The sequence below is a fragment of the Ovis canadensis genome, chromosome 11 (assembly GCF_042477335.2).
Source record: "Ovis canadensis isolate MfBH-ARS-UI-01 breed Bighorn chromosome 11, ARS-UI_OviCan_v2, whole genome shotgun sequence".
In the NCBI taxonomy this organism is placed as follows: domain Eukaryota; kingdom Metazoa; phylum Chordata; class Mammalia; order Artiodactyla; family Bovidae; genus Ovis; species Ovis canadensis.
The window spans coordinates 35,581,414-35,596,382 of record NC_091255.1 but is presented as its reverse complement, the minus strand read 5'-3'; the positions used below and the strand labels follow the sequence as shown (position 1 = coordinate 35,596,382).

At 58.9% G+C, this 14,969-nt stretch overlaps 2 protein-coding genes across 4 annotated transcripts; both read left to right on the top strand.

The window, feature by feature from the left end:
- Positions 1-201: 201 nt before the first annotated feature.
- NEURL4 (neuralized E3 ubiquitin protein ligase 4) lies at positions 202-11,577 on the top strand. 3 transcript variants are annotated; one of them, XM_069603314.1, is made up of 29 exons: positions 202-504; positions 1,430-1,874; positions 2,069-2,134; positions 2,278-2,576; positions 2,750-2,861; positions 2,950-3,038; positions 3,772-3,844; positions 3,991-4,255; positions 4,476-4,657; positions 4,944-5,029; positions 5,152-5,314; positions 5,401-5,599; positions 5,695-5,771; positions 5,880-5,958; positions 6,269-6,438; positions 6,532-6,663; positions 7,088-7,233; positions 7,336-7,560; positions 7,658-7,756; positions 7,838-7,999; positions 8,196-8,360; positions 8,923-9,081; positions 9,433-9,612; positions 9,743-9,830; positions 9,944-10,051; positions 10,161-10,305; positions 10,456-10,568; positions 10,651-10,816; positions 11,373-11,577. In XM_069603314.1, the coding sequence occupies exons 1-29, from the start codon at positions 217-219 to the stop codon at positions 11,575-11,577; spliced, it is 4,686 nt and encodes a 1,561-aa protein (XP_069459415.1). In that variant the 5' UTR covers positions 202-216. The 3 variants fall into 3 exon arrangements, with proteins under 3 accessions (XP_069459415.1, XP_069459414.1, XP_069459416.1); XM_069603313.1 differs by having other exon boundaries at positions 6,269-6,444; XM_069603315.1 differs by lacking the exons at positions 202-504; positions 1,430-1,874 and having other exon boundaries at positions 1,891-2,134; positions 5,136-5,310; positions 6,269-6,444.
- On the top strand, positions 11,515-14,905 carry GPS2 (G protein pathway suppressor 2). The gene is made up of 11 exons (XM_069603326.1): positions 11,515-12,347; positions 12,536-12,698; positions 13,014-13,123; positions 13,199-13,311; positions 13,463-13,542; positions 13,622-13,704; positions 13,896-14,049; positions 14,142-14,231; positions 14,330-14,409; positions 14,494-14,589; positions 14,727-14,905. The coding sequence occupies exons 2-11, from the start codon at positions 12,605-12,607 to the stop codon at positions 14,808-14,810; spliced, it is 984 nt and encodes a 327-aa protein (XP_069459427.1). The 5' UTR covers positions 11,515-12,347; positions 12,536-12,604; the 3' UTR covers positions 14,811-14,905.
- Positions 14,906-14,969: the final 64 nt, after the last annotated feature.

The following is a 14,969-nucleotide window of genomic DNA, read 5'->3' as shown; positions in this document are numbered from 1 at the left end:
CCCGTGCCGTAAAGCAAACCTGCCCGACTCTGTCGTCCTTTCTCTTCCCACCGTAGTGGTCCTTAGTTCCTTACTCCGGGATGCTTTATTGCCCGGCACTGCCGTAAAGCATATCTGGCCCCAGCCCCCGAGTCCTATTCCCCCAGGGCGTCTGTGCACCGCGGTTGCCACGGTGCCGCCAAGCGCGGCTGTCGCGCGGCCCCGGTGTCAGCGGCGATGGCGGCGGGGTCGGGTGGGAATGGGGGCTCCGGGGGAGGCCCCGGGCCGGGGCCGGGTGGGGGTGGGGGTGGTGGCCCCGGCGGGAGCGGCCCAGGGCCGGGGTCCGGCGGGGGTCTGGGCAGCGGCGGGGAGCTGCACCCGCGCACCGGGCGCTTGGTGAGCTTGTCGGCCTGTGGGCGTACAGCGCGGCGGCAGCAGCCAGGCCAGGAGTTTAACCACGGGCTGGTGTTGAGTCGAGAACCCTTGCGCGATGGACGCGTCTTCACCGTCCGCATCGACCGCAAGGTGCGGAGCTGGGGCCGCGGAAGCGAGATGTGGAGGGTGGTGGGAGGGGACCAGAAGGCGATGGGGGAGGACAGCTAGGGTAGCCCACATTACCGGATACCGAGAGGGAACCGCTAGCCAGAACACCAGGTGATGAGCAGGAAGGGAGCATGAAGCGGAAACATTAAGTCACAAAAATAGGAGGCAAGGAGAGCTTGATTTTTGTCAAGACTCAGGAGCATGGAAGGGACACGGGGCCCCACCCACTATAATGATTAAAGAACAATCCTCCTGGGATAATTTCTGGGAGATGGAGGATGGAGAGATGTCAGATATGTGATGGAAGGAGAAGAAAGATAACCAAGAAAAGAACAACCACTGAAGGACAAAAGCACACCGATGGGGACAGAAAGATGGGTGAGGAGAGATACTCAAAGCAAGAGATGTGTATGCCTGTGCGGTGATGCAGCGGAAATGCCAGGTGCACAGAGGTAGAATTTGGGAAGAGAGTGAGTTTGAGTGCAGCCAGAGCCTAGGAGAGAGGCCCAGAGAGAAAGAGCGAGCAATATACCAGCGAGTATGGAGAGCTGTGAATTTGACTGGTTGAGGAGCTACAGAGACCAGAGCAATTAGAGATGGCAGGAGCCTGGAGCCAGGGAATTTAACCAGCTTGGTGAGCCAGCGTGGGAAGAGCATGGGATCATAGACAGCGTGCACCCAGAGTACAGAAGAGAGTTGCTAACGGAGAGCAAGTCTAATCATTCCCTGAGACCAGAGTCCAGATAATACTTTGTGGGACTGGATCTCTGGATTGGGGATGTCTTGTATCTCAAGAGAGTAAAGCCCAGTTAGCTAAGAGGTGGGAAGAGGGGGACACAGTGGCCTATGAAGTGTGGGAGACCCATTCGTAGCCCACCCTGAGCCACTGTCCACTGCCCCATCACAGGTCAACTCCTGGAGTGGCTCCATTGAGATTGGGGTGACGGCACTGGACCCCAATGTGCTGGACTTCCCAAGCAGCGCCACAGGGCTGAAGGGAGGCTCGTGGGTAGTGTCGGGCTGCTCGGTGCTGAGGGATGGACGGTCTGTGCTGGAGGAGTATGGGCAGGACCTCGACCAGCTTGGCGAAGGGGACCGTGTGGGTGTGGAGCGCACGGCTGCCGGGGAGCTGCGGCTCTGGGTGAACGGGCGGGATTGCGGCGTGGCTGCCACGGGCCTTCCGGCTCGTGTCTGGGCCGTCGTGGACCTTTACGGCAAGTGCACCCAGATCACTGTGCTCCCCCCTGAGCCGGGCTTCAGCCCCCCTACTCCCAGCCCCACACCTCCCCTTGATCCCTCCGCCCCCCCTGAAGATTCTGCCTTGGCTGAACAAGGGACCTCTGGGGATGAAGGTGAGAATGCAGTTAGGGCAGTGGTGGGGGGACGGGGCAGACAGAATGGCTGAAGGAACGGGGGCGGGCAAGGCAATGACAAGTGAGGCTGGGTGTGGGCTGGGAGAACAGGGGCTAGTGGAGGGGTCTCCTGGCTGTGGTCCCTGCAGCAGGGGCTGAACCCTTATTCCCCTCCCATCCCACCTGGTCCCCAGCCTTCATGGTATCCCCAGCGCAGGCCCGACCGGAGACGTTTCCTAACAGCCTTGAGTCGCATAATGGTGAAGGTTCCTGGGAGGCCTGGGAAGGGGAGCGGGACATGAGGTGGACAGGGGGGGACCTCAGGAGAGGGGTAGGGAGAGCTTGGTGAGCCTGAGACTGAGAATACTCATTTCTGCTCCCTTCCTGTGTCCTGCTGTTGCAGACTTTGCCAGCATGGAGCTCTCCGAGGTGGTGAGCAATGCCATCCTGTCTGCGTACAACGGGGGGCTCCTGAATGTGAACCTGAGCTCCCCCCCAGCAGAGGAAGCACCAGGGCCTAGCGGTGCTGCCACCTCACCCATTGTCACCTCCAACGATGCTCTCCTTTTCCATGAGAAGTGTGGAACCCTCATCAAGCTCAGCAACAACAATAAGACTGCTGAGCGCCGCCGGCCCCTGGATGAATTCAACAACGGGGTTGTCATGACCAACCGCCCACTCCGGGACAATGAGATGTTTGAGGTGTGCAAGGTGTTGGGGCCTGGCCAGCGTCTCACCCTCTGGGAACTAGAGATGGGGCTCAATCCCCAATGCTAGCAGAGGGTGGAGGTGGCCTAGGGAAGCTCAAAGGGCGGAGAGACTTTTTTCTCTGAGTTTACATTTCCCCTCTCCCTTCCACTGTCATTCCACCCAAGATCCGCATCGATAAGCTCGTAGATAAGTGGTCAGGCTCCATTGAGATTGGTGTCACCACCCACAACCCCAACAATCTGGAGTACCCAGCCACCATGACCAACCTGCAGTCAGGTACCAGCCCCTGGCATGGTGGGGGCGTGGCCTGTGGTCACTGAGGTGCAGGGAGCCCATACCCTAACCAAAGTGTCTGCTTTCCCAGGCACCATCATGATGAGCGGCTGTGGGATCCTGACCAATGGCAAGGGCACCCGCCGGGAGTACTGTGAATTCAGCCTGGATGAGCTGCAGGTGAGGGTGGACACAGTGCCGGCCTCTCTCCAGGGGCACCCCTGTATATACCGAGCAGTCCTGCCTGGGCCCCATATTCTCTGATCTGGAGCAAGGCCCTTTATCTTTTGTCTGAAGGGTCCTTCTGAGAAGGGCTTCCCTGGTGGCTCAAATGATAGTCTGCCTGCAAAGCAGGAGACCTGGGTTTGATCCCTGGTTTGGGAAGATCCCCTGGAGATGGGAACGGATACCTGCTCCAGTATTCTGGCCTGGAGAATTCCATGGACAGAGGAGCCTGGCAGGCTACAGTCCGTGGGGTCACAAAGAGTTGGACACAAATGATTGACTTTCACTTTTCCTTCTGAGAAGGCAGGGTTGCCCAACTGTTAAGCACTCAGATTTTGCAGTCAGATGGGTTGCATTCTTCTTTCAATTTGGCCTTTGGTGGTGGTGACCTGTGGCCAGAAGCTCATCTTTTTGGGTAGTTTTTTTTTCCTTAATGTCTGAAAACGAGCCTGTTAGTACTATTTGATAGAGTGCCGTGAAGGTTGAGCTGGTGTTGATAAGATAGTTTAACATAGTGCCTGACTTGCCTTGAACATTCAGAGTGGTCTGGGATGCATGGGAACCAGTTGTTCCCCTGTCGCATCGGTTGATGGGAAGGCTGGAGGACTACTCTGTTCTCAGTGTCCAGGACAAGTCTGGACCCCAGCTGTTGAAAGATTCCAGGTTTTTATTTTTCTGCTTTGAATAGGAGGGTGACCACATTGGTCTCACGAGGAAGTCCAACTCTGCCCTACACTTCTTCATTAATGGCATTGATCAGGGTAAGGAGAAGCTCAGAGAGGGTGGCTGGGCCAGGGCTTTCACTGAGGGGGGTCTGTGTCATTCTCCCTTTATTGATTCTTCTCCCCTCATCCCATACACAATGAGGCCATCATTCCTCCATTCCCTGTGCCTTCCACTCCTGCAGGTGTGGCGACCCCCTTGACGCCCCCAGTGGTGTACGGTGTGGTGGACTTGTATGGAATGGCTGTGAAGGTGACCATCGTCCACAATAACAACCACAGTGACCGCCTTCGCCGGAACAATGCCATCCTGCGGGCTCTGTCCCCTGAGGGTGCTCTCCGCCGGGCTGCTCCTACAACCCAGGCAGAACCTGAGCGCCTGCTCTTCCACCCCAACTGTGGGCAGAAGGCAGCCATCACCCACGAGGGACGCACTGCCCTGAGGCCCCAGTATGGCCCATGGGGTGGGGAGAAGCCTGCGGAGGGGCTATGAGGGGATTGGGGGAGGGGTGGGCAAGTGGGAGGCAGTGGGAGTCTGGTTGGGGGGCCTCCTGGAATGCGGACCGTGGGTGCTTGACTTGGGCAGTGGGTGTCGGCTGGGTGTTGCAGTGCTGAGCTTTGGAGCAGTGTGTTGGGGGGGGATCTGAGTCCCCACTTGCCATGCCCTCAGTGCCACCGACGACTTCAATCATGGCGTGGTGCTGAGCAGCAGAGCCCTGCGGGACGGAGAGGTGTTCCAGGTGCGCATCGACAAGATGGTGGACAAGTGGGCTGGCTCCATTGAGATTGGCGTCACCACCCACAACCCTGCCTACCTCCAGTTGCCCTCCACCATGACCAACTTGCGCTCTGGTGAGCTCCCAGGAAGGGCAGGGCCAGGATAAGATGCTAGAGGGGATGCCGTCCCTGTTTTCCAGACCTTTGACTTGTCAGGTTTGTGATGACACATTCAGTGCCTAAAGTGTGCCACGTGGATAGGGCCTGTGGTTGGCATGAGAACCGCAGAATTTTCTTGCTCTGCCCTGAGAAAAAAAGGCAGGCTGGACTGGTAGCTTCCGGAAGTAACTGGGGGACTGCTGTGTAAAGGAAAGAAGCCTTGGCTTCCTCTTCATGGCTTTTGCCACTCATTGTCCACTAGGGACCTGGATGATGACAGGGAATGGGGTGATGCACAATGGGACGACCATCTTGGATGAATACGGGCACAACCTGGACCGACTCAAGGTGGGAGACTGGGGGAGCCGCCACCTGTCGGTAGCGGGGAGGCAGGCCAGGTGGGGCTGCTGGAGGACGAGCCCAGGCAGGAACTCGGCCTGACTCCTCACTCCAGCCCCGCTTCTTCCAAGGCAGGGGACACGGTGGGCGTGGTGCGGCGGGAGGACGGGACTCTCCACTTCTTTGTCAACGGCATGACTCAGGGTCCTGCTGCCTGGAATGTGCCCCCAGGCGTCTATGCTGTCGTGGATCTCTATGGCCAGGCGGCCCAGGCCACCATTGTGGACGACGTGGGTGAGGGCCGGGCTGGGCAGGAGCTGGGGTGGCCTTGGGAGGCCTCAGAGATGACTGTAGGCCTAAAGGGTGATGTCCACTTGCAGAGGTGCCCCCAGTCCCTGAACCACTCCCTGAGGGGAACAACCAGGTGTCTCCAAGCTCCCCATCATCTGGGGCTGGGGGCTCAGACCTCCGCTTCCACCAGCTGCACGGCAGCAATGCGGTCATCACCAACGGGGGCCGTACTGCACTCCGCCACAATTGCCGCAGCGAGTTCAACGACGCCATTGTCATCTCCAACCGGTCAGTGTCTGGACTTTTATGTCCCCACTTCACTTCCCCACTACTCAGTATCAGCCACCCAAGTGGGGCCTGTCTGACGGCCATTCTCCTGGCAGAGCCCTGAGAGATGGCGAGCTGTTTGAAATCGTCATTCAGAAGATGGTAGACCGCTGGTCAGGCTCCATTGAGGCTGGTGAGGGGCATGTGTGTGTGTGTGTGTGTGTACATATACATGTGCTGGGGAGGTGCTTTCTGCCAGAGGCTGGAGACTCGGCTCTGACCCACCCCTGCTTCCTTCTAGGAGTGACTGCTATTCGGCCGGAGGACCTTGAATTCCCCAACACTATGACAGACATTGACTATGACACATGGATGCTGAGGTTGGGCTGTCTGCTTTGGCAGCCAGCTTGGTGGAGCTGGCCGGGATGAGGGAAGCAGGGTTTGGAGCCTATGGTAGCTGTAGACCATGACAGACCTAGGTGGCCTGGCTGTTCCCTCCCCCTAGACCCTTAGGGTAGCTTCTACTTTTGCCAGGGGGTTTCCAGGGTGCAGGCGACAAGATTGCATCTCACACCCCAGGTTAATATCCCAGTCCAAGGCCCTGGACGGTTCCGACAAGCAGAGATGGGGCAGAGGCCTGTGTGGGGAGGAAGCTGGGAGGCCGATCTACCCGTTCTGTTATCCCTGCAGTGGCACAGCCATCATGCAAGATGGGAACACCATGCGCAACAACTACGGGTGTGATCTTGATGCACTGGGCACTGGCGCCCGCATCGGTATGATGCGCACGGCCAAGGGCGACCTGCACTACTTCATCAACGGCCAGGACCAAGGCGCTGCGTGCTCAGGCTTGCCTCCCGGTAAAGGTGACTATTCTGTGGCTTTCGACCTGCCACCTTCGGCCCAGCCCACCCCAGGCTATTGGGCTGCTGACACCTTCCGTTCTTACGCAGAAGTGTATGCGGTAGTGGATCTGTACGGCCAGTGCGTCCAAGTGTCCATCACCAATGCCACTGGCCCCATGGACAACAGCCTGGCGACCAGCAACACTGCCACTGAGAAGTCGTTCCCCCTGCACTCCCCAGGTTTAGCCGGCAGGGAGAGGGTGGCAGGGAGGGAGCGGGGAGGGGCTCTGCCTGCCTGTGGTGGGCCTGAGGGGTGCAGCCTCCAGGTCAGGCAAGCTGTTTAAGACAGGCTGGCTGCAGCAGCCGTAGACCAAGGGGAAGGAGGAGGGCTTAGCCCCTGGTGGGGAGCAGCCAAGAAGAGGGAAGTTCTACCTGGACGCAGGGCCTGGATGCTTCCCTGCCACCAAAGGGCTGGGACACCATCACTGGGCACGGCAGGTTTGGGACTGAGTCCTGCTGTGGTGAAAGAGGTGTCACAGTTCTTGAGGAAAGACTGGAGGTGGGACTGTCATGTCGACTTCTGCTGCATCTGAAAGCCTCGCCCTGTCCTTTGTGAAGCTTGCTGCTCCAATCCTACCCCTCCTCTGGTGCTGTCTTCCCACAGTGGCTGGCGTGGCCCACCGATTCCACAGCACCTGCGGCAAGAACATTGCTCTGGAGGAAGACGGCACGAGGGCAGTGCGAGCAGCCGGCTACGCCCATGGCCTCGTCTTCAGCACCAAGGAGCTCAAGACTGAGGAAATCTTCGAGGTGGGCTGTGGCGATGTGACCCGGGGGCCACCAAACCTCCATGGCAGGGCCAGCCTGCCTCCCATCCTCCTGCATTGCTCTGAGGGTTCTTCTGTCTCCCAGGTAAAGGTGGAGGAGCTAGATGAGAAGTGGGCCGGCTCCCTCCGTCTAGGGCTGACCACACTAGCACCTGGGGACATGGGGCCTGGTGCAGGTGGGGGCCCGGGACTGCCTCCCTCCCTGCCAGAGCTCCGGACAAAGACCACTTGGATGGTGTCCAGCTGTGAAGTGAGGCGTGACGGGCAACTCCAGAGGATGAACTATGGCCGGAACCTGGAGAGGCTGGGGGTGAGGCAGCCGACCCCGGGGCTGGGGGTGGGCCCGGGAGTAGGGGCGGCAGGGAGAGGTGGACTGAGCCCTTGTCCTTGCCGTACCTTGGCCCTAGGTGGGAAGCCGTGTGGGCATTCGCCGAGGGGCAGACGACACAATGCACATCCTGGTAGACGGAGAGGATATGGGTCCTGCAGCCACTGGCATCGCCAAGGTAGACCCCAGACCTTCCATGGGGCTGGAGGAGGATCGAGGTCCTCTGCTAATTCCTAACTTCCGGTCTGTGTGCCCACAGAGTGTGTGGGCTGTGTTGGATCTATATGGGCCAGTGCGGAGTGTCTCTATTGTCAGCTCCACCCATCTGGATGAGCCAGAAGGCACTCAGCCTCCTTCCCCCAGCTCAGACACCGGCAGTGAGGGCGAGGAGGATGACGAAGGCGAGGAGCATGTCCTGGAAGTAAGAGGTGGCAGCAGGAACCATTGGGCTCAGGGATGGACTGTTGGTGGGCCATCAGCCACCAGGTCATTTTCGGATTCCCTGATCTAGTCCTGGATGGCCAGAGGCTTATTGGCAGGCTCTATGTCCATCCTGGTGGGGTGGCTATGGTTTTGAGTCGGCACCCTCCAGCAGCTCAGTCTCTCCTCCTTACCAGAGCCAGAACCAAGTGGCCATTATGCCCACAGCCCTTGAGTTCCTGGAGAACCATGGGAAGAATATTCTCTTGTCCAATGGGAACCGTACAGCCACACGAGTGGCCAGCTACAACCAGGGCATCGTTGTCATCAACCAGCCCCTGGTGCCTCAGCTGCTGGTCCAGGTGAGCCACACCTCCTTATCCCCAGCTCCTCTTGCTCCAGGTGACCCAGGGCCAACTCTCCTGTAGAAAGGCTTTTTTTTCCCAAGTGAAGGATGAAGTGGAAGCCATGCCGGTTCAGGGATGGCTTTCTGGGTGTTTGTTCATATCCTGTGGTGGGAGTTGTAGATCAGTTTCCAGGAAGTACCCACCTGAGGGCTGTGATGAGGGAAGCAGTGTGGAGGGGCTTGGGGAGGCCAGGAAGGCTCCTGATCCTGTATGTGGGAACGGGGCATGCTTTCCAGGGGAGGGGGCATTATGCTGCGAAGATGTCAGTTAGGCAGGTGAAGGAAACCCCCAGGGACAAGAATCCTTTTAAAGGCATATCAAGACCAAGGCTGAAAGAGGGAAGGACACAAACAAATTGGCCATTTCGGGTCCCTCCAGGTATCAGAACAGGCTGCATCCCTGGCTGCACTCTGGGGTGCCGTCTTCTCTCCCTGGCGGGGGTGAGGAGCCCGGTCCTGCTGGATGGGGGACCTCTTCGCAGGAGGCTATGATTGTGGAGCAGTTGCCTTCTCCCCAGGTGCGGATAGACTTCCTGAACCGGCAGTGGACATCTTCCCTTGTTCTCGGAGTCATCACCTGCCCACCGGAGAGGCTCAACTTTCCTGCTTCCGCCTGTGCCCTCAAACGGGCAGCTTGGCTGCTGCGGGGCCGAGGGGTCTTCCACAACGGCCTCAAGGTGGGTGGGGAGCAGGGAGAGGGCCCTATCTCTGAGAGTGAGTGGCTGGCTGAGGGAGAAGTGGGGCCCTGAGCCCTGGAGATAGGAGCAGAGGTGTATAGCGGCCCTGTAGCAGGTGGGCAGAGGTATGAGTGCCATTACCTGGACAGCCTCAGGCTCACTGCCTACTCCGACATCCCTGCCATTGAGAATGTTGCAAGGGGGGAAGGGGAAGGTGGAGTTTAGGTAACTGAAGCAGTGGGCAAGGGTAGAGGCAAAACCCAGCGACTGGCAAAGCTTAGTGAAGGGCGGCGGTGGCTGCTGCCAGTGGGGAGTCTGATCTCCCTGAAGAGAATAGATCTTTCCTTCTAGATCTGTGAGAAATTTGGGCCGAATCTGGACACGTGTCCAGAAGGCACCATCCTGGGACTGCGGCTGGACAGCTCTGGGGGGCTGCACCTCCATATCAACGGAATGGACCAGGGGGTGGCTGTGCCAGATGTCCCCCAGCCCTGCCACGCGCTCGTGGACCTCTATGGGCAGTGTGAGCAGGTGAGTGGCCGTGGGAGGAGTGGCACCTGGGAGGCTGGGTGGTCCCAGGAAAGGGGAAGCTGGTAGTTCATGAAGGGATCAGCAGCCCCTGGGGGCTGATCACACCCTGACTGATCACCCCTCTCTGTAGGTGACAATTGTGAGCCCTGAACCAGGGGCTGCCAGTGGGAAAAGTGCTGGAACCCAAGGGGACATGGAGAAAGCTGACATGGTGGATGGTGAGCCCGCCCAAGGGGCCAGGGCCCACCTCACCCCAACTTTGTGCTTCTGTACTTTGTACTTCTTTGTACTTCTCCAGCCCCTGTGACATGGGCCTACTCTGCTCCCTCAGGTATCAAGGAGAGTGTGTGCTGGGGCCCGCCACCCACCACTAGCCCCCTCAAAAGCTGCGAGTACCATGCCCTTTGCTCCCGTTTCCAGGAACTGCTGTTGCTTCCTGGTGAGTCCCCAGGCCCCCAGAACCCACCTTATTCCCGGCCCAGCCCCGGGCCGCGGCTGAGCCCCAGGGTGGGGGCCATGCCACAAAGTGTGCTGCTCACTCTCCACAGAGGACTATTTCATGCCTCCGCCGAAGCGTAGCCTGTGCTACTGTGAGTCTTGCCGAAAACTTCGAGGGGATGAGGCCCACAGGCGCCGAGGGGAGCCCCCCCGTGAATACGCTCTGCCTTTTGGCTGGTGCAGGTTCAACCTCAGGTACATAGAGGGAAGGATTGTGCACTTCCCGCACTATCCTTTACCCCCCTTGAGAAAAGGTCCTGAGAGGGTGTGTAGAAGACAAAACTTGCTGTCTGGGGAATGACCTTCGGGAGCCAATGACCTTTGTCCTGTCTGTCCATTTGCTAGGGTGAACCCCCGCCTGGAGGCTGGGACGCTAACCAAGAAGTGGCATATGGCCTACCATGGGAGCAATGTGGCGGCTGTCCGGAGGGTGCTGGACCGAGGGGAGCTAGGGGCAGGTATGTAGCACCAGCGGAAGCAGGGCAGGTGGGCCTGTGGGTGGCAGGAGGCCCCCTCTGACCCAGCTTTCCTCCCTCACAGGCACTGCTTCCATCCTGAGCTGCCGGCCCTTGAAGGGAGAGCCTGGGACAGGGTTCGAGGAGCCTGGAGAGAACTGTGCGCCTCCCCGGGAGGAGCAGCCGCCTCCAGTGCTGCTTTCCCCCTCCCTCCAATATGCTGGGGCTGAGACCCTGGCATCCAAAGTGCAGTGAGTACACGGGAGGGGGCTCAGGGCCACATGGATCTCCATGATTCCCTCCTGTCCACCTTGTCTCCCTGGTTCCTCAGTCTCCAGCCAGCTCTTCATTCACAGTCTTTGTACAAGTTCCATTTATTTTGTTCTATCACAAAGAACAAAGAAGGGAACCCTGGTCACATGGAAGTTATGTCCTCTCTTGCTGTAGAATGTTTATCCATAGTTATTTAGTATTTTTGAAGGTGACAAGTAAGTACTATGGAAGCGGAAAGTAGAGCAGAGTGAAGTGCATCAGGAGTGTGGTTGGAGCACACAAGATCAGGTAGTCCAGGTAGATATCACTAGGATGAATCTGAGCAAAGACTTGGGCAGGACAAAGTCAGTAGAACAGGCATTGGGAGGAAGACCATTTCAGGTAGAGATGAGGCTGCAGCCAAGCCCCTGTAAGGAAGGAGTGACTACTAGGAACAGCAGGGCCTGTTGCTAATTGAGGTGGTTGCAGGTGCCAAGGGGCAGAGGTACTGGGGCCAGAGGCCTCACTGCCCTATTTCTGCTTGTTACCTGACAGATTCCGGGACCCCAAATCCCAGCGGACGCACCAGGCCCAGGTGGCGTTCCAGGTGTGTGTGCGCCCTGGCTCCTACACCCCGGGACCCCCTTCTGTGGCCCTCAGAGAGCCTCCCGATCCTCACTTCAGCCCAGCTGAACTTGAGTGGGTGACCAAGGAGAAAGGGGCCACGCTCCTCTATGCCCTGCTGGTACGGGTGGAGTGAGGGGTGAGGCCGCACCACTACAAGCACAGTTGGGCCTCGGCCCGTGGACTCGGAATGATGACTGCCTCCAGGTCATTCCAGCGCTCCGCGACATGCATGGTGCTCAGCCTGGCAGATGCACAGGAGCGTGTGGGCAGGCTCCTAGACTAGCTGGGAAGCGGAGCTTGGCTCCGTGCCCCGGCCGGAAGGGGACGTCCCTCCCTCCGCGGTGAGGGCGCAGTGGGGAGCCCGGCCGCAGACCCCGGGAAACCCTCTCCATGCACTGATCTGGGGAGCATGACTCCCCGCGACTCCTCCCCCATACACTTAATTTATTTCCGTTTCTGTTCCCTGGTTACTGTGAATCCCAGAGGCGTCTCCTCGTGCCCCAACGAAGCTGCTGTTCCGGCCCGGGCGGGAGTGGGGAAGGCGGGGGCCGGGGCTCGGGCCTCTGTACAGTTGTTACTGACTCTGATTTATAAGGAGCCAATAAACGAAGTCTAAGAGCAGCCGCCTCGGCCCCTGTTTCGCGTGCCTCTCGTCCACGGGAGGAGCCCCGGCCCCGCCAACTTCGGGGGCTCCGCCCGCTGGGCGGGCCGGGTCGGGGAGTCTCGTGGGGCACATAGCGGGGGTTTGGACACCACGAGCACCCGTCGCCGGCACTTCCGTCTGCGCCGCTCCGCCCAACCAGCGAGCCCGCGGAGGCCCGACTCCGGAAGGATTCGGCCCAGCGGCCGGATGTGACGCCGCGGTCCTGCAGCTCGGGAGGCCACAGAGAAAGCGACGAGAAGGCGAGTAGGGTGGGGCGGGCGCCCGGGTGGCGGGCAGGGGCGGGAGCACGGAGACCGAGACCCAGGCCCGCGCACGCGGAAGAGCCGCGCTGTGGGCCCGGCCGGGCGGCGGGCACGTGACCGGGGCGGCGGGCGGCGGCTTCCGCCTGGACGCGGCCCGCTCCCACTGAGCTGCCGCCTCCCCGCAGGCCCGGCCAGAGGTCTGGCAGCCAGCGACAGAGCCGGGCGCTCACGGCCCGAGCGTCCCCAGCAGCACCATGCCTGCGCTTCTGGAGCGTCCGAAGCTGTCCAACGCCATGGCCAGGGCGTTGCACCGACACATCATGATGGAGCGGGAGCGCAAGCGGCAGGGTGAGCCGGGCTCAAAGCGGGAGGACACACGGTTCGGGCGCTCCGCGGTCCACGGTGACCCCCACCCACGGGCAGACCAGTGCACGACGGCCGAAGCCAGAGGGACAGCTAGCCCCGTGGTGATGGTGGTGGGAGTTAAAAAAGGCCACGCCCGGAGCTGGGAAGGACCTTGGAGAGCACCTAATAAACCTCCCCGTTCCAGCCCCCTCACAGTGATGAAGCCTATTCCAGAGCACTGGGATAACCAGTTTTTGCTGTTCTTCAGTTCTAATATTTTAACACCCTGCCGCTTGCCCATTCTGCCTCTTATTTCAGAGGAGGAAGAAGTGGACAAGATGATGGAACAGAAGATGAAGGAAGAGCAGGAGAGAAGGAAGAAAAAGGAGATGGAAGAGAGAATGTCACTAGAGGAGACCAAGGAACAAGTAAGCAGTCCCTCCATCTCTCCCACTTCTTTCTTCTCTTGGCTCTCCTGCTTTCATCTTCTCTCCCCTCCCCAGATCCTGAAGTTGCAGGAGAAGCTTTTAGCTCTACAGGAAGAGAAGCATCAACTTTTCCTGCAGCTCAAGAAAGTTTTACATGAGGAAGAAAAACGGAGGCGAAAAGAGCAGAGGTGAGATTAAAGAACTAAAAATAAAATCGAGGCCAAAGTGTAACAGGGATCAGGTAACAAAAGATCAGTGTTTAATGGCAAATGGGAAGGGAAGTGTGTGGGGGTGGAGACAGGACAGACTTGTCTTTGACCCGCTTTCCTTTCGCTCCAGTGACCTGACCACTCTGACATCAGCAGCATACCAGCAAGGCCTGACCGTTCACACCGGAACTCACCTCCTCAGCATGCAGGGTGAGGATTAAGAAACTGCTGGTCAGAATGGGCCCTCCTGGGAGTTGCAACATCATGAAGCACCCCTCTCCCTCTCTAGGGAGCCCTGGAGGACACAATCGCCCAGGCACCCTCATGGCAGCTGACAGAGCCAAACAGATGTTTGGACCCCAAGTACTTACGGTAAAAGCAGGAAGATTGGGTGTCTAGGCTGAATTTTTTTTTCCTACTTCCACCCAGACCCTAGCATCTTCACCAGCCAGCACTCAAGTCTTGAGTGTGTCTACATCTGAATAGGGGGAATGGGGGTGCTGTCACTTGAATTTCTGCTTCATGGAGTTTACAGGCAGTGAATTTTCATCCTTCCTTCTTAGACCCGGCACTACGTGGGCTCAGCAGCTGCTTTCGCAGGGACCCCGGAGCATGGGCAATTCCAAGGTAGCCCGGGTGGCGCCTATGGAGCTGCTCAACCCCCACCTCACTATGGACCCACGCAGCCTGCCTACAGTCCTAGTCAGCAGCTCAGAGGTGAGGTGGGAAGAGGAATTTTCCTCAAGACCCAAAGGGAGGAGTGTTGAACAGGCTACAAGGAAGTTCTAATGGCCTCCTGCCTTCCTCAGCACCTTCCGCGTTTCCTGCAGTGCAGTACTTGTCTCAGCCACAGCCACAGCCCTATGCCGTGCACAGCCACTTTCAGCCCACCCAGACAGGTGATGGGAACACCCCATGCTGGGGCCCAGTTCCATGCGTCCTACCTTCCTCCTTTCCCCCTTCTCTATTCACTTCACACTCCTCCTTCCCCGCCTAGGGTTTCTCCAGCCTGGTGGTGCCCTGTCCTTACAAAAGCAGATGGAACACGCTAACCAGCAGACTGGCTTCTCTGACTCAGTGAGTAGAACCTTGCAAAGTCAAGGGCTGCCTATGCTAAGGGGAACCTCAGGCTGCCTCAGTTGCTGACACTGTTCTCTGCAGTCCTCCCTGCGTCCCATGCATCCCCAAGCTCTGCATCCTGCCCCTGGACTCCTGGCTTCACCCCAGCTCCCTGTGCAGATGCAACCAGCAGGAAAGGTAAGGGTGGTGATCGGGTCCCTCAGAATCCCTGCATTGCACCGTTTTCCCTTCCCCTCCCTGGGGTGGCTCTCTGGTGTGGAGTAGACAGGAGGGTGTGCACACTGACAAGGCCCTCCTTTCATCACCACTGCCAGTCGGGCTTTGCAACCACCAGCCAGCCTGGCCCTCGGCTCCCCTTCATCCAGCACAGCCAGAATCCACGATTCTACCACAAGTGACCATCAGATTTATCTTCAGCCTTGACCCCAACCCCTGCCCTTGGGGAGGATCCCCGGTATCCCAGTACCAGGCCAATAAAATCTACCTGCCACTGCCCCTGGCTGCTGTCTGTGTTGCCTCCCACTGGACTGTAAAGGGTGGGCAGTGGCTGGCAGGAA